Source organism: Bubalus kerabau, chromosome 23 (genome assembly GCF_029407905.1).
Source record: "Bubalus kerabau isolate K-KA32 ecotype Philippines breed swamp buffalo chromosome 23, PCC_UOA_SB_1v2, whole genome shotgun sequence".
NCBI lineage: Eukaryota > Metazoa > Chordata > Mammalia > Artiodactyla > Bovidae > Bubalus > Bubalus kerabau.
This window is the reverse complement of record NC_073646.1, coordinates 28,872,372-28,888,231: the sequence shown is the minus strand read 5'-3', so window position 1 is coordinate 28,888,231 and position 15,860 is coordinate 28,872,372. Positions and strand designations below refer to the sequence as shown.

At 43.6% G+C, this 15,860-nt stretch overlaps 1 protein-coding gene across 1 annotated transcript; it reads right to left on the bottom strand.

Annotated features, from left to right (window-relative positions):
* Positions 1–2,254: 2,254 nt before the first annotated feature.
* Positions 2,255–14,947, bottom strand: LOC129638184 (endogenous retrovirus group PABLB member 1 Env polyprotein-like). The gene is made up of 3 exons (XM_055562766.1): positions 11,163–14,947; positions 10,021–10,142; positions 2,255–6,848 (listed from the first exon to the last, which is right to left on the bottom strand). The coding sequence occupies exon 3, from the start codon at positions 6,629–6,631 to the stop codon at positions 5,198–5,200; it is 1,434 nt and encodes a 477-aa protein (XP_055418741.1). The 5' UTR covers positions 6,632–6,848; positions 10,021–10,142; positions 11,163–14,947; the 3' UTR covers positions 2,255–5,197.
* Positions 14,948–15,860: the final 913 nt, after the last annotated feature.

The following is a 15,860-nucleotide window of genomic DNA, read 5'->3' as shown; positions in this document are numbered from 1 at the left end:
CATGAAAGCTAAAGAAAATCGCCCAGCCACCAGCCCCTCTCTGGACTCAGCCCAGGCCCACGCCTCTCCCCTTTGACCACCTCTGCTTGTGTCTGCTTCACAAAGATGTCTTGCTAATTTTCATCTTGACTAGATCTTTCTGAATCTTTTCTCTTTATGTGTTTCATTCATCTTCATTGTATGTCTAAAGCATGGAGTTATGATGCTATTTGACTGTAAGTCTGCCCTAAGTCTGTGACTTTTCTATGCATCTCCCCCATCCCACAACACCCTTCTGTTACAGAGTCCAAGCTCTCTCTACTCACCACACAATAGTCCACTTAACAGAGAGAGGTGTCAAGGCAAGGAATACAACTTTACCAGGAAAGCTGGCTGACTGACAAGATGGCAGACTAATGTCTCAAGATAACCATCTTTATCAGAGTCTGGATGCCAGGTTCTTTTATAGAATATGGGGGGATGGGAGGATTAAAGTAAAAAGGCCATTAATCTTGCAGCTATCTTCTAGATTGGCCAATCTTGGGGAGGGTATGAGTTAATGTGTTCCTTCCTGTAGCCATCCACAGGTGAACACGGTCCTGAACAAAGGTGTTTTGGTTTAACCTTCTGGCAGAGGGGCTGGGTTCCCTGAGGCAGGCTATTTTGTATGGACAGTATCCTTTTACTGAACAAAAGCAATGAGAAGCAAAGGCTAAAGTAAAAGAAACAGGTCTAACATGGAGTCAGTTCTTCCCTGTAACTTTTATACGGTATTCTTGCTCCTGGGCCCCAGAAATACCTTCCCAGGCTTCTCTTGGAGGCTGCATAGTTCTTTCTCCTGTTCTCTGGGTCATGTTTCTAAGCTTGGCTCAGATGTCAGCTCTTTTGTTTCCTGATGGGACAAAACCTTCTCCTGGGATAGCCGCTGTCGACCACATTTGCAGTCAGGGCCCTGACCTGGAGGCCTGACTGCCTGGCATGAGCCAAACTGTGAGTCTGGCAGCCAGTCCTCCTTTCATAACCACAGTGACATGGACCTCACCCCATAAGTGAGAGAATACAGGTCATCACTTGAGTAAAGGTGATCTGGGACCTTTAGAGTGCTCCCTGGATTCCTTCCGCTTGATGACATTGGTAACAGCACACTTTCCCCCCTCCCCCCGCTCCCAGCAGAATTTCTGCTCTGGAAGACTGTAAAGTGGACTTATTTGCTCTCTGCTACAGATGAGGAAACTGAAGCTGAATGAGAGGCAAGGTGAAATGACTTGCTCAGGGAAACACACCCAAAACTACATTGTTTTTTTTGTTGTTTTTTTTTTTTTTGCACAGCTTGCAGGATCCTGTGGGCTTCCCAGGTGCCTCTTAGTGGTAAAGAACCTGCCTGCCAATGCAGGAGACATAAGACATGGGTTTGATCCCTGGGTCAGGAAGATCTGCTGGAGTAGGGCATGGAAACCCACTCCAGTATTCCTGCCTGAAGAATCCAAGGATAGAAGAGCCTGGTGGGCCACAGTCCATAGGGTTGCAAAGAGTTGGATATGACGGAAACAACTTAGCATGTACACATGCACACAGGATCTTAGTTCCCTGATCAGGGATTGAAGCCCGGACCTGGCAGTGAAAGTGCCAAGTCCTATCAACTGGACCACCGGGGAGTTCCCTACATTTACCATTGTTGATGGCACATCATCCAGAAGACTTTTTAATGTTTAGAACAGAAAATAATAGAACAAACTCCGCCTAGTGGTGAGGTGCATCACCACAAAGTTCCATTCGGTTCAGTTCAGTTCAGTTGCTCAGTCGCGTCGGACTCTTTGCAACCCCATGGACCGCAGCATTCCAGGCCTCCCTGTCCATCAACAAATCCTGGAGTTTATCCAAACTCATGTCCATTGAGTCAGTGATGTCATCCAACCATCTCATCCTCTGTCGTCCCCTTCTCCTCTCGCCTTCAATCTTTCCCAGCATCAGGGTCTTTTCAAATGAGTCAGCTCTTCCCATCAGGTGGCCAAAGTATTGGAGTTTCAGCTTCAGCATCAGTCCTTCCAATGAACACCCAAGACTGATCTCCTTTAGGATGGGCTGGTTGGATCTCCTTGCAGTCCAAGGGACTCTCAAGAGTCTTTTCCAACACCACAGTTCAAAAGCATCAATTCTTTGATGCTCAGCTTTCCTTATAGTCCAACTCTCAAATCCATACATGACTACTGGAAAAACTAGATGGACCTTTGTTGGCAAAGTAATGTCTCTGCTTTTTAATATGCTGTCTAGGTTGGTCATAACTTTCCTTCCAAGGAGTCTTTTAATTTCATGGCTGTAGTCACCATCTGCAGTGATTTTGGAGCCCCCCAAAATAAAGTCTGCCCCTGTTTCCACTGTTTCCCATCTATTTGCCATAAACTGATGGAACCAGATGCCATGATCTTCGTTTTCTGAATGTTGAGCTTTAAGCCAACTTTTTCACTCTCCTCTTTCACTTTCATCAAGAGGCTCTTTAGTTCTTCTTAGCTTCCTGCCATAAGGGTGGTGTCATCTGCATATCTGAGGTTATTGATATTTCTCTCAGCAATCTTGATTCCAGCTTGTGCTTCATCCAGCCCAGCATTTCTCATGATGTACTCTGCATATAAGTTAAATAAGCAGGGTGACAATATACAGCCTTGACGTACTCCTTTTCCTATTTGGAACCAATCTGTTGTTCCATGTCCAGTTCTAACTGGTGCTTCCTGACCTGCATACAAATTTCTCAACAGACAGGTCAGGTGGTCTGGTATTCCCATCTCTTTCAGAATTTTCCACAGTTTATTGTGATCCACACAGTCAAAGGCTTTGGCATAGTCAATAAAGCAGAAATAGATGTTTTTCTGGAACTCTCTTGCTTTTTCCATGATCCAGCGGATGTTGGCAATCTGATCTCTGGTTCCTCTGCCTTTTCTAAAACCAGCTTGAACATCTGGAAGTTCACAGTTCACGTATCATTGAAGCCTGGCTTGGTGAATTTTGAGCATTACTTTACTAGTGTGTGAGATGAGTGCAATTGTGCGGTAGTTTGAGCATTCTTTGGCATTGCCTTTCTTTGGGATTGGAATGAAAACTGACCTTTTCCAGTCCTGTGGCCACTGCTGAGTTTTCCAAATTTGCTGGCATATTGAGTGCAGCACTTTCACAGCATCATCTTTCAGGATTTGAAATAGCTCAACTGGAATTTCATCACCTCCACTAGCTTTGTTCACAGTGATGCTTCCTAAGACCGACTTGACTTCACATTCCAGGATGTCTGGCTGTAGGTGAGTGATGACACCATCATGATCATTTGGGTCATGAAGATCTTTTTTGTACAGTTCTTCTGTGTATTCTTGACACCTTAATATCTTCTGCTTCTGTTAGGTCCATATCATTTCTGTCCTTTATTGAGCTCATCTTTGCATGAAATGTTCCCTTGGTATCTCTCATTTTCTTGAAGAGATCTCTAGTCTTTCCCATTCTATTGTTTTTCTCTATTTCTTTCCACTGATCACGGAGGAAGGCTTTCTTATCTTTCCTTGTTATTCTTTGGAACTCTGCATTCAAATGGGTATATCTTTCCTTTTCTCCTTTGCTTTTCACTTCCCCTCTTTTCACAGCTATTTGTAAGGCCTCCTCAGACGGCCATTTTGCTTTTTTGCATTTCTTTTTCTTGAGGATGGTCTTGATCCCTGTCTCCTGTACAATGTCATGAACCTCCATCCATAGTTCATCAGGCACTCTGTCTATTAGATCTAGTCCCTTAAATCTATTTCTCACTTCCTATAATTGTAAGGGATTTGATTTAGGTCATACCTGAATGGCCTAGTGGTTTTCCCTACTTTCTTCAACTGAAGTCTGATTTTGGCAATAACAAGTTCATGATCTGAGCCAAAGTCAGCTCCCAGTCTTGTTTTTGCTGACTGTATAGAGCTTCTCCATCTTTGGCTGCAAATAATATAATCAGTCCGATTTCAGTGTTGGCCATCTGGAGATGTCCATGTGTAGACTCTTGTGTTGTTGGAAAAGGGTATTTGCTATGACCAGTGTGTTCTCTGGGCAAAATTCTATTAGCCTTTGCCCTGCTTCATTTTGTACTCCAAAGCCAAATTTGCCTGTTACTCCAGGTGTTTCTTGACTTCCTACTTTTGCATTCCAGCCCCCTATAATGAAAAGGACATCTTTTTTGGGTGTTAATTCTAAAAGGTCTTGTAGGTCTTCATAGAACTGTTCAGCTTCTTCAGTGTTACTGGTCAGGGCAAAGACTTGGATTACTGTGATATTGAATGGTTTGCCTTGGAAACAAACAGAGATCATTCTGTCATTTTTGAAATTGCATTCAAGGACTGCATTTCAGACTCTTATGTTGGCTATGATGGCTACTCCATTTCTTCTAAGGGATTCTTGCCCACAGTAGTAGATATAATGGTCATCTGAGTTAAATTCGCCCATTCCAGTCCATTTTAGTTTGCTGATTCCTAAAATGATGGCGTTCACTCTTGCCATCTCCTGTTTGACCACATCCACTTTGCCTTGATTCATGGACCTGACATTCCAGGTTCCTATGTGAAAGGTTGTTGTTGAATCACGCGAATACACCGGGATTCTTGGCCCCCAGAGGAGAAGAATTCAATCCGGGGCCAGAGACGAGGCTTGATCGCTCAGAGCTTTTATGTAATAAAGTTTTATTAAAGTATAAAGGAGATAGAGAAAGGCATCAGAAGGGGGCAGAAAGAGTACCCGCTTGCTAGTGTAAACAATGAGGTTATATAATCCAAAGAATGTCTGGAGGTTGTAAAGACCTCATCAGACCTACTCCCATAATTTACATTTTAAGATAACACTGTCCTCAGGCAAGATACATTCTTGTAAAGACCAGGTCTACTCCCATAATTAACATTTTAAGATAACAGAAGGTTGAATCCAAAGACTGTCCTTAGGCAGGATACATTATTGTTATATAATCCTAAGGAATGTGGAGAAAGAAAAAAAGTTTGTCCTTTCTTCCTCCTTGAGAATTCCAGACCCCTCTCTCCTTGGGGACCCCTAGACTCCCTATCAACCTGCCTAGGAAATGACTCTCTCATTCCCCCCTTTTCTTTTAGGAGAATTATGTTGCCTAGGGAAAAGGGGCGTCGTTCTCGTTCCATTACTGCTTCCGAGCTGACAAGGGGTGTTGTCCCTAAATTGGTGAGGCAACATATTCTCCTAATCCTCATATTGAGGATATCTGATCCAGGGGCCCCAAATAGTAGTTGGAGAAAGCTACAGCAGTAGCAGGAGTTTGAGCAACCATTTGTAACTTAAAAGCTTTCATGCGGCTAGAAACAAATCCAGTTATACAATTACAGATGCAGGGAGCAAACAGCAAGAACAAAACAACCAGAATTATTGTAATTAAGATAGTTGTCCACCATGGGGAACTAGTTAACGTCTCCCAAAGTGAGGCAATTGAGGCTTCAGGAGTATCCATGGCCCTAATCATCTTGTTCCTGTGGTTAGTGAAATGAGTAACATTCGTGCTCATGTCAGGTATATATGTACAGCATTGGGAATGAACAATGGCACAAGTTCCTCCTTGTGCAGCTGTCAGAATATCTAGAGCCCATCTGTTTTGTAAAACCACCTTTCTAATTTGTGCTTGTTCAGCATTAAGAGCTGAAATAGCCTTTTGAGAATCTTGTAATGCCTGTTGAGTAAAATTAGTCAAAGCATCCGCTCGTAACATAACATCTGTAGTTCCCAAAGAGGGAACAAACGCTGCAGCCAAATAATCATACCAATGAAATACAGACCTTGCCCACCGAGTTTTAAGGTGGGGTAAATTTGCAGGCTTTTCTGGAAGCTCTGAAAATATAAAGCCGTGAGTAAAGGCTAGACCCAGGGTGCATCTCCCTATCCAACCAGGGGGAAGCCATGCCCATAGGTAAGAGCCACATATCCAATAAGTCCCATTTGAAGCAAGCCAGCACGACTGAAATATCCAGTCCCAATTCGTGTCTGGCCAGACAAAGGGAGAACCTGAACTGGGACTGGAAAACACGGGAATGATTACATTGCATGTTTCCTGAGACAAAAATCCCAATTGTTTCCAATCATTGTAATTAAGTTGTTGGCTAACTTTTGGGGATGGCTCTGTTTGTTCCCAGCATACAGAGGCAGTAGATATTAAACGTCCTTTTTCCGGAGTTAGCCATATAACCTCATCCCATATTTGATAAACGTCAGGTAAAAAACCATTAGATCTAGACCTATTTACCATATATGTAGCAAAATAGTCATTGAACCGAGACAATGTATAACCAAAATTAAAAGTCACATTATGTCCATAGTTAGAGTACAAAGTGTTGCACCAGTCCATTTTAGGGTTGGTAAATGTCATCAGATGAAGAAGAGGCATCACATGTGATTGTTGTCGAAGGTATTCACAGACTCGGAGAAAGTCTTTTACTTGAAGTGGGGATGTCCACCACGGGAAGCCTTCCACTGATGAAGAGGGGAGTGCTCCACAGACCCGGCAGTTAGACCGATTGTGGAATGCAGCATAGGAGTGAGACCAGGACAGGAAGACATTGTCTTGAGGATCCAACGGCAGACTCAGGATTTTTGGAGTCAGCAGAAGTAGACTCACATAGATTATCAGGCCCATCCGCTGCCCTTTGCTTAACTCTAGAGCTCAGGTCAGAGCCACAAGCTCCGCTAACTGAGCACTGGTTCCCTGGGGGAGAGATTTTGCTTCCAAAACCTGTTCCGCAGTCACCACGGCGTAACCTGCTTTACGCTTTCCATCCTGAACAAAAGAACTGCCATCTGTAAATATTTCCATGTCAGGATTGTCTAATGGGGTATCCTTAGATCCTCCCGAGCTGCATAGTTTAAAGTTAGGAATTGAGAACAATTGTGATCAGGTGTTTAATTTTCCTTCTCAGGAAGGAAAGTGGCAGGATTTAAATTTCCACAAACTTTAAGCTTAGTTACTGGTCCTTCTAACAATAATGACTGATACTTAAGAAGCCTACTGTCTGTCATCCAAATATTAACCTTAGAATTTAATATTCCACTCACATCATGAGAAGTCAGTACAGTAAGGTTTCGTCCATTAATTATTTTTAAAGCTTCAGGTGCTAATAAAGCCGCTGCCCCAATTACTCTTAGGCAGTGGGGCCACCCACGTGAAACTACATCTAATTATCTGCTTAGATAAGCAATAGGTTGCTGGTGAGGCCCTCGGGGTTGTGTCAAAACTCCCAATGCCACACCTTTTCTTTCAGTGACAAGCAAATTAAATTTGACCCTGTGGGCAAGCTCAGAGCTGGAGCTTGCAGGAGAGCAGTCTGAAGAATCTTAAAAGCCTTTTGAGTTTCTGGAGATCAAACCAGTTTGTCGGTTTGGGCCTGCTGAGTTTCAGCTATAAGGTTATATAAAGGCCGGGCAAGTTCCCCGTAACCCGGAATCCAAATGCGACAGTAACCTGTGATTCCCAAAAATCCTCTCAATTGTCTTAAAGTCACAGGTAGGGGGTGATTTAGTATAGGTTTAATTCTCTCAGGGCCTATGGCCCTAGTCCCTTCTGATATGATTAGGCCCAGATATCTAACCGATTGTTGACAAAGCTGAGCCTTTTCTCTTGATGCCTTGTAACCACAGTCTGCCAGAAAGTTTAAGAAGTCTTCTGAGGCTCGCGAACAAGCTTTCTCTGTCTCAGCACAGAGCAAAATATCATCTACATATTGTAACACCACTGTTTCAGAGCTATTAAAGTTTTGTAGATCCCGTGACAAACTTTGTCCAAATAAGTGAGGACTGTCACAAAATCCCTGGGGCAAAACTGTCCAGGTTAACTGAGAAGCTGGCTGTGTAAGGTCTTCAAAGGCAAATAGGAATTGACTTTCTTCCTCCAAAGGCACTGAATAGAAGGCATCTTTTAAATCAATTACTGAGAAATATTTGGCCCGTTCAGGAATTTCAGACAATAGAGTATAAGGATTAGGCACCACGGGGTGTAAAGGAACTACAGCCTCATTTATTATTCGTAAATCTTGAACTAGTCTCCATTTACCATTCGATTCTTTATACCCAAAATAAGAGTGTTGCAAGGACTGTTACAGGTAATTAATAGTCCCTGCTCCTTTAAATTTTCGATGATGGGTTTTAACCCTTCCTTAACTTCAGGTTTCAGTGGATACTGCTTCTTATGTGGAAATACGTGCGGGTCTTTGAGCTTAACAACTACAGGAATAGCATTTTGTGCTCGACCCACAGATTTTCCATCAGCCCATACTCTAGGATTTACATTTTGTTCAACTTAAGGGAGAGAAAGGAAGGGCTCCATATTCATGAAAACAGAGGCATGGACCTTGCTCAGTATATCCCTTCCCAAAAAGGGTGAGGGAGATTCTGGCACGGTCAGAAACTCGTGTGAAAACAGCACAGAATCCCAGTTGCAAGATAAAGGATAACTGAAATAGTACCTTTTGGCTCATCCAGACAGCCCCATTACGGAAGCGGAGCGGGAAGAAAGTGGGCCAGGGGCTTCAGTAAGCACAGAATAAGTTGCCCCAGTATCTAAAAGGAAATCGATGGATTGGCCCCCCACAATTATTAATACCCGGGGTTCCTCAGGTGTTATTAGGATGGGAGCTGGTGTGGGGACCCCCGGGCACCTTCAGTCCTGATTGTCTTGAGAGTCCGACCCCAGAGACCTACGCCTCTGGGGGCAGTCTCTCTTCCAGTGTGGTCCTTTGCAGACCGGACATGGAGCCGGGGGCAGCTTAGATGCCTGAGGGCAATCCCGCTTGAGGTGCCCCTCCTTTCCACAGTAATAGCAAGCCCATCCCTTTTCACCTGGGCCCCTCTGGGCATTTTTCTCAGGCTGTTTAAGAACGTCTTTCTTAGCCATGGTGAAGGCTTCTGCCTTTTCCTTTGTCTTTTTTTGCCTTTCTTTCTTTTCCTCATATTCCCTACCATAATAGACTGTCTGAGCCAGTTGTAACAGAGTATCTAAAGACTGATTTGGTCCATACGCCTGTTTTAATAGCTTATGGCGGATATCTGGAGCCGACTGAGTGAGAAATCTATCCTTTAAGATCACTTTTCCCTCTTCACTTTCGGGATCAATCTCAGTGAATCTGCGAAGGCCTTCTCTCAGTCTATCTAGGAATTTACCAGGAGCTTCCTTCTCCTCCTGTTCTATGTCTGCCAATTTGCCATAGTTTAAAGGCTTAGAACGCGCCTGCCTAAGTCCTTCAAGAATACATCTAACAAAATGACTCTGATCCCATCTTCCTTTAGCTGTGTTGTAGTCCAAGTCTGGTTCTATAGTTGGGACCACCTGATTCCCAGTGGGGAGGGCCGCTATCTCGTTCTCCCTCTTCCCTACTGATTCATTACCAAGCCATTCCTCTCCATAAGCAACCGCTTTTCCCAAAACTCGAGTCTTTGACTCGGGAGTCAGCGTTTGTCCCAAGATATACATCACATCCTTCCAAGTGAGGTCATAAAGCAGAGTAACACCTTTAAAAGCTCTAATATATTTTTCTGGGTCCTCTAAATAGTCTCCCAGATCCTCCTTGATTCTTTGTATTTCTTGATAAGAGAAAGGCTTATTAACTCTCACAGACTGATTATTTCTCCCTGTGGGTGTTTCATAAAGAGGCAACAGCTTGTGTGGCTGTTCCTCAGTCTCTTTGGCTGCTCTGTGCATATGATCCCAGGGATAGATTGGAGAAACCTGTTTTTCCTCTTTGTCTCCTGTCCTCCATCTCATCTCTTACTTCGATGGTCTGAGTTTCTACTGAAACCAGAGTAGTCTGAGGTCGTACTGAGACAGGAGATGTAAAGGAGGGAGCTGAAGGTTTCACGCCCAAATCTATACCCTTAGGACATAAGTCTGGCATATTTCACAGAGAGAAAAAGGGCAACACAAATGCTACTTCTACCCATTTCCCTTGTTCCTTACAGAACCGGTCTAATTGTAGAACAGTATTATACTTAAGAGACCCTCCAACTGGCCACCGTTCGTCGTCCTCCAATGGATACTGTGGCCATGCAGTATCACATAGGAAGACCAGGTGTGTCTTCTTTAAGCCCTGGGGATCAAATCTATCCCAGTTTTTCAGGATACAGTTCAAAGGAGTGAGGCTGGAATTGTTAGCTCCCATCTGTAAGACAGAAAAAAAGTGACCAGCGCCATTTTTCTACCGGAGGCGTCCCTCCCTGCTCTTGATGGGGGTGTAGACAGAGGTTACACCAAAAGCTTTTCCTTCCTGGTCGGGCTTAGTCTGTCCCTTACCGACGCAGGCGCAGTCCACGTCCCTCCTGGTTCTACCACTGAAATGGGGTGGGGATGTGCCACGGGTAGACTTGATAGCATCCCTACTTGACGTCCAGCTCTTCACCTTTAACCTTGCTTGCCTCTGATGTCACCCGGGGTGAATCAGAGTAACTTTCTGGAATGCCTCCCAAGCTAAGACTACTAGGGGAAACATTTGTCACCTGAGTGCCTGTGCACGACCCTGAGTTTTTCCTGACCACAATAAGACTGACACGAACATAAAACTGAGATGTTCTTTCCGAGCATCACCACATCAGTATAATAGCCTCCTCTGATCCACTAAGAGCCAGCGTTACCAAAGGAAAAAAACCCATCGAAGTCCCAATCTGAGTAACCTTTAACCTCAGAGATGGTCTGGGAGCTAGAGCTCCATCTAGCTTCCAAACTTTCAATTCCTAGCGAGGCTAGGTGCTGTCTTGACTACCAATTCAAGTTTGGGACCTAAGCCACAGTACACAATAACAGTATAGATCACAAGTCCCTTGAAAGTCTATGATCCGATAGATTAGGTTAGTACTTCTAATTCCCAAGGAGTTATGAAATGGTCAAAGAGAGCAAAAAGTTTGACTGAGAAAGGAGAGTTCGGTCCACATGCTTTGCCCATTTCTGGTCGGTTCCTGAAGGAGACATTGGGTGCCTCTTGGCATTGGCAGGTCGGTATAACCCCCCCCAACAGGTTTCTGCCATAAGTCGTATGAGATCACCGTGGAACCGCAGAGCAAGGCTCCTTACTTGCTTCACGCAGGGCATGCCATTCATTCACACAAGCACATGGTAGAGTTAGTAAAGCACAGCAGAAAACGTGTTCGCTAAGAGAACAAAGAACTAAAGCTCCAAGCATCCTTACCTTGTCCTGAAGGATCCTGGACGAGCCCCCAAGATGAAAGGTTGTTGTTGAATCACGTGAATACACCAGGATTCTTGGCCCCCGGAGGAGAAGAATTCAATCCGGGGCCAGAGACGAGGCTTGATCGCTCAGAGCTTTTATGTAATAAAATTTTGTTAAAGTATAAAGGAGATAGAGAAAGGCATCAGAAGGGGGCAGAAAGAGTACCCGCTTGCTAGTGTTAACAATGAGGTTATATAATCCAAAGAATGTCTGGAGGTTGTAAAGACCTCATCAGACCTCCTCCCATAATTTACATTTTAAGATAACACTGTCCTCAGGCAAGATACATTCTTGTAAAGACCAGGTCTACTCCCATAATTAACATTTTAGGATAACAGAAGGTTGAATCCAAAGACTGTCCTTAGGCAGGATACATTATTGTTATATAATCCTAAGGAATGTGGAGAAAGAAAAAAAGTTTGTCCTTTCTTCCTCCTTGAGAATTCCAGACCCCTCTCTCCTTGGGGACCCCTAGACTCCCTATCAACATGCCTAGGAAATGACTCTCTTATATGCAATATTGCTCTTTACAGCGTCGGACCCTGCTTCTATCACCAGTCACATCCACAACTGGGTGTTGTTTTTGCTTTGGCTCCGTATCTTCATTCTTTCTGGAGTTATTTCTCCACTGATCTCCAGTAGCATATTGGGCACCTACTGACCTGGGGAGTTCATCTTTCAGTGTCCTATTTTTTTGCCTTTTCATACTGTCCATGGGGTTCCCAAGGAAAGAATACTGAAGTGGTTTGCCATTCCCTCCTCCAGTGGACCACATTTTGTCAGAACTCTCCACCATGACCCATCCGTCTTGGGTGGCCCCACACAGCATGGCTTCGTTTCATTGAGTTAGACAAGGCTTTGGTCTATGTGGTTAGATTGGTTAGTTTTCTGTGATTGTGGTTTCTATTTGCCCACCCTCTGATGCCCTCTCTCAGTGCCTACCATCTTACTGGGGTTTCTCTTACCTTTGACGTATCCCTTTCATAGCCTGTCAGAAAATCTGCTAAATACCTGACCTGTGCTCACAGTTTTCATTGGCACAAATAAGATTAAGGACAGAAGAACCCCCACCAGCTTGGATAACAGCTACTGGGGCTCTGCAGATAGTGTCTTTGGGACATACGGAGGAGCAGACTCCCCAGAGTTCCTCAATTGCACCTACTGCCCCTTGCCTGTTCACTGGAGGTTTGAGGAAAGAAGAAATGGGAGATTGTAAAGGAATTCAGATTTTGTTAGGCATATGTGCCTCCAGCCACAGGAGTGAGACCTCCTACCTTAACTGGAGGTCTTCTGGAATCTGAGACTGAGCTACATGAACTTTCTGCTGAGTTTGTTATTAGCTGTCCCAGTTTCCAGCACATAGGGCTTGTCACTTCCCCCGCACTGGGTTTTCTTCGTGTTCAGCTCCCACAGTAGGAGCTTTCGCCGAGTTAGGCTCCTGCTGTGCTTGGCCTCCTCCTTGCGGGGGCTGTGCCGAGGTTGTTTCAGCCAGGTTAAATCTGAGCCACGGCATGAAAGATGTCAGAGGAGTGTGTAATTTCCTCGGTTCTGTCTCATCACAACAAAAATTTGAAGTGACGGATGTTAAAGCCCTCAGACAGAATGTGTCTCAGCCCTCAGACAGACCGTGTTACAGCTCTCAGCTCTCGGACAGATCAGTGTTACGGCTCCATGTTACACCTCAGTTTTATTTAGAAAATGAAAGGAAAATACATCCTCGAGGCATGAGGGCATGCCGACGCAAAAGACACGGGGGGAGAGAGAGAGAGCGCGCACCTGTGTGCGCATGAGCACGGGAGAGACTGGACCCTGGCCCTTTGGCTTCTCTTTTTGTGTTTTTTTTTTCCTCCCCTTGGGCCTGCCCTATGTAAATCGGGCCAGCCTAGAGTTCTGTTTGCTCTACCTGAGGTCCTCACTCTGGTCCTCGGACCTTCCTTTGCCCAATTTTTGCAGGCTTTTCCCTTCCTTGTCTTCTAGCCACCGCCCTCCTGAACTCCTTTTTCCTATTATAACTACCTAACATGAAAGTTCTGCCCAGAGTTGAAACTTATTCTATCTTCTGTTACTAAAAACTGTTCTTGGGGATGAGAATCTGACACATGCAATAGCATGGAGTATCTCAAAAACATGATACTGAACAAAAGAAACGAGGCACAAAAAGCACATTGTCATTCTATTTATGTGGAACTCGAAAAGCCAGATCTACTCTATGGTGACACAGTGTTGATCAATGTTTGCCTGAGGCCAGGGATGGAGGCAAGATAGACTGGGCAGAGTGGTGGAAAAGTTCTTTTTTCTTTGGTTGTGCCACATGGCTGGCTGGATCTTAAGTTTCCAGACCAGGGATCAAAACTGTGCCCCCTGCAGTGGAAAAGCCAGGGATGTCCAAAAGTTCTGTATTTTGATGGTGCTGTCAGGTATTCAGGTATACACATTTGTCAAGCCTTATCAAACTGTACACTTAGAACAAGTGTGTACTTCATCATTTGTAAACTATACCTCAAGAGAATTTGTTTTAGACAATTGGGGGAAAAGTCCTTGAAACTATTTCTACAAGGTGAGGAAGGGTCTTTTCAGACACTCAGACTTGTCTTTAGATCTTGTAAAAATAATCTTTAACTTCTAAAATATTTGTTATTTTAATTGGTTGTTATACTTGATAATTCTTGTCCTGGTACTGACACTAAAATAGTAATTGATATTTCTAGTGACATCCCTGTATTCCTAAAATACACACACTCTAAGGATCAAAACTGGCAGTTCCTTCTTCTCTATATATGTATGAATGTGTAATGAAACCCATGACTCTGCAATTCCTTGTTTGAACATGAGTTTGAATGTCTTTGAGAGGTAGTATAGCAGAGTGACTAAGAGCATAAACCTCTTACCAGATTCAGATTCTACCTCTGTTCCTTACTTAACTTTTCTATGCCTCAGTCACTCTAATTCTAACATGAGAATAATTACAGTTGTTGGAGAAGTGAATGAGTTAATTCATGTAAAACACCCAGGTAAGTACCTGGCATGATAGTCAGGCTAGTTATGCTGGAGTAACTAACAACAATCTCAGTTGTTTGAAACAGTAATAAGCACTTTTTTTGCCTTTTTATATATTTATTCAATTAGAAATTGCCAGGTTTATGGCACATTTCTCAAATAAAATTAGATTATAATCATTAGCATGATTCTAAATATGCTAATTTATAGGTAAAGTAATGCCAAAGTTAAATTTGAGACATATCATGAGAAGAAACTGGAAAAAAGTTTGAATTTATAAAAACACAAAATTACTCCTTAATTTTGCTACAGGTTTTTCTCTGATCTTGGAGAGTCACTACTTCCATTTGTCTTTGTGTTCCCATCTATAAGACTGTGGCCATTATACTTGACATTGCCTTTCTTAAGAGGGTGTTATGAGGATGAATACAGTAATACGTTGTGGTAGAAACAATAAAGGTTTATATCTCACTCATGCTACACATCCATCAGAGGTTGGAAGAGAGGCATTTATCACCCTAAGTCACTCAGGAATTTAGGCTGATGGAAGTTCCATTTGGACACATGCTTCCAAGATCACAAGGCAGGAATAAGGGATGTGGCAGGTCAGGCACTGGCTCTTAAATTTTCTGTTATCTAAATCTCCTTGGGGGGAATTCCTTGGCAGCCTAATGGTTCAGACTCCATGCTTCCACTGCAGGGGGCATGGGTTTGCTCCTTGGTCTGGAAACTAAGATCCTACATGCCACAGCAAAAAAAAAAAAAAAAAAAAAATCAATAAATCAATAAATAAAGCTCATTTGGCAAAAACAGTCATATGGTCACACCTAACTTCCAAGGGGCATGGATCAAGTGTCTAGAAAAGGGCAGCACCAGAAAAATGTTTGGTGAAAAACACTAACGATTACCATGGTTAACTATTATAATTCAACTTTAAAGTAAGTATAGGAGAACTCAACGAGGAGGTAACATTTAAGCCAAGACCTGGATCACTGAAAAGAAGAAACTATGAGACCATTGCATGCAAAGTCCATAAAGCAGGAATGGGCTTGAAGCATTTGAGGAACAGGAAAATGACTCCTGTTCAGAAAATGGTGAATAAGAGTGAGAGGTGGCAGGGCTGGGACACATAGGTTCTTGAGGGCCACGGTAAGGAGTCTGAATTTTACTCCAAGGTGTACTGGGAAGTCACTGGAGGATTTTAACCAGGTAGCAAGGTGTAATTTTTATAAAGACCCTTCATTCTGCTTGCTCCGAGGGATGGGCAAGCATGGAGGAAGGGAAATCAGTTAAGAAGCAACAGTCCAAGTGAGAGATGCCTGTGGTCTGGACCAGCAAAGCAGCAATAGAGGTGGAAAGGAGCAAACAAGGTCAAGATCAGTTTTGGAAGTAGAGCTGATGGTTGGGTTGTGGAGGGTGAGGGGAAGGAAGGAATCGAGAATGACTCCTAGGTTTCTGGCCCGAGAAGCTGAGTAGCTCTGGGGATGTACATTTCTTCTGGAGTAGAAGCTGGTGGTAGTAAGTTTTCTGAATCAAGAGTTTTGATTTGTCCATATTAATAATGAGGTGCTTTTGATGTTTCAGGGTTGATACCACGTGGTTATGGTTGTTGTTCAGTTGCCAAGTCATGTCTCTTTGTTTTTAGATCCCATGAACTAC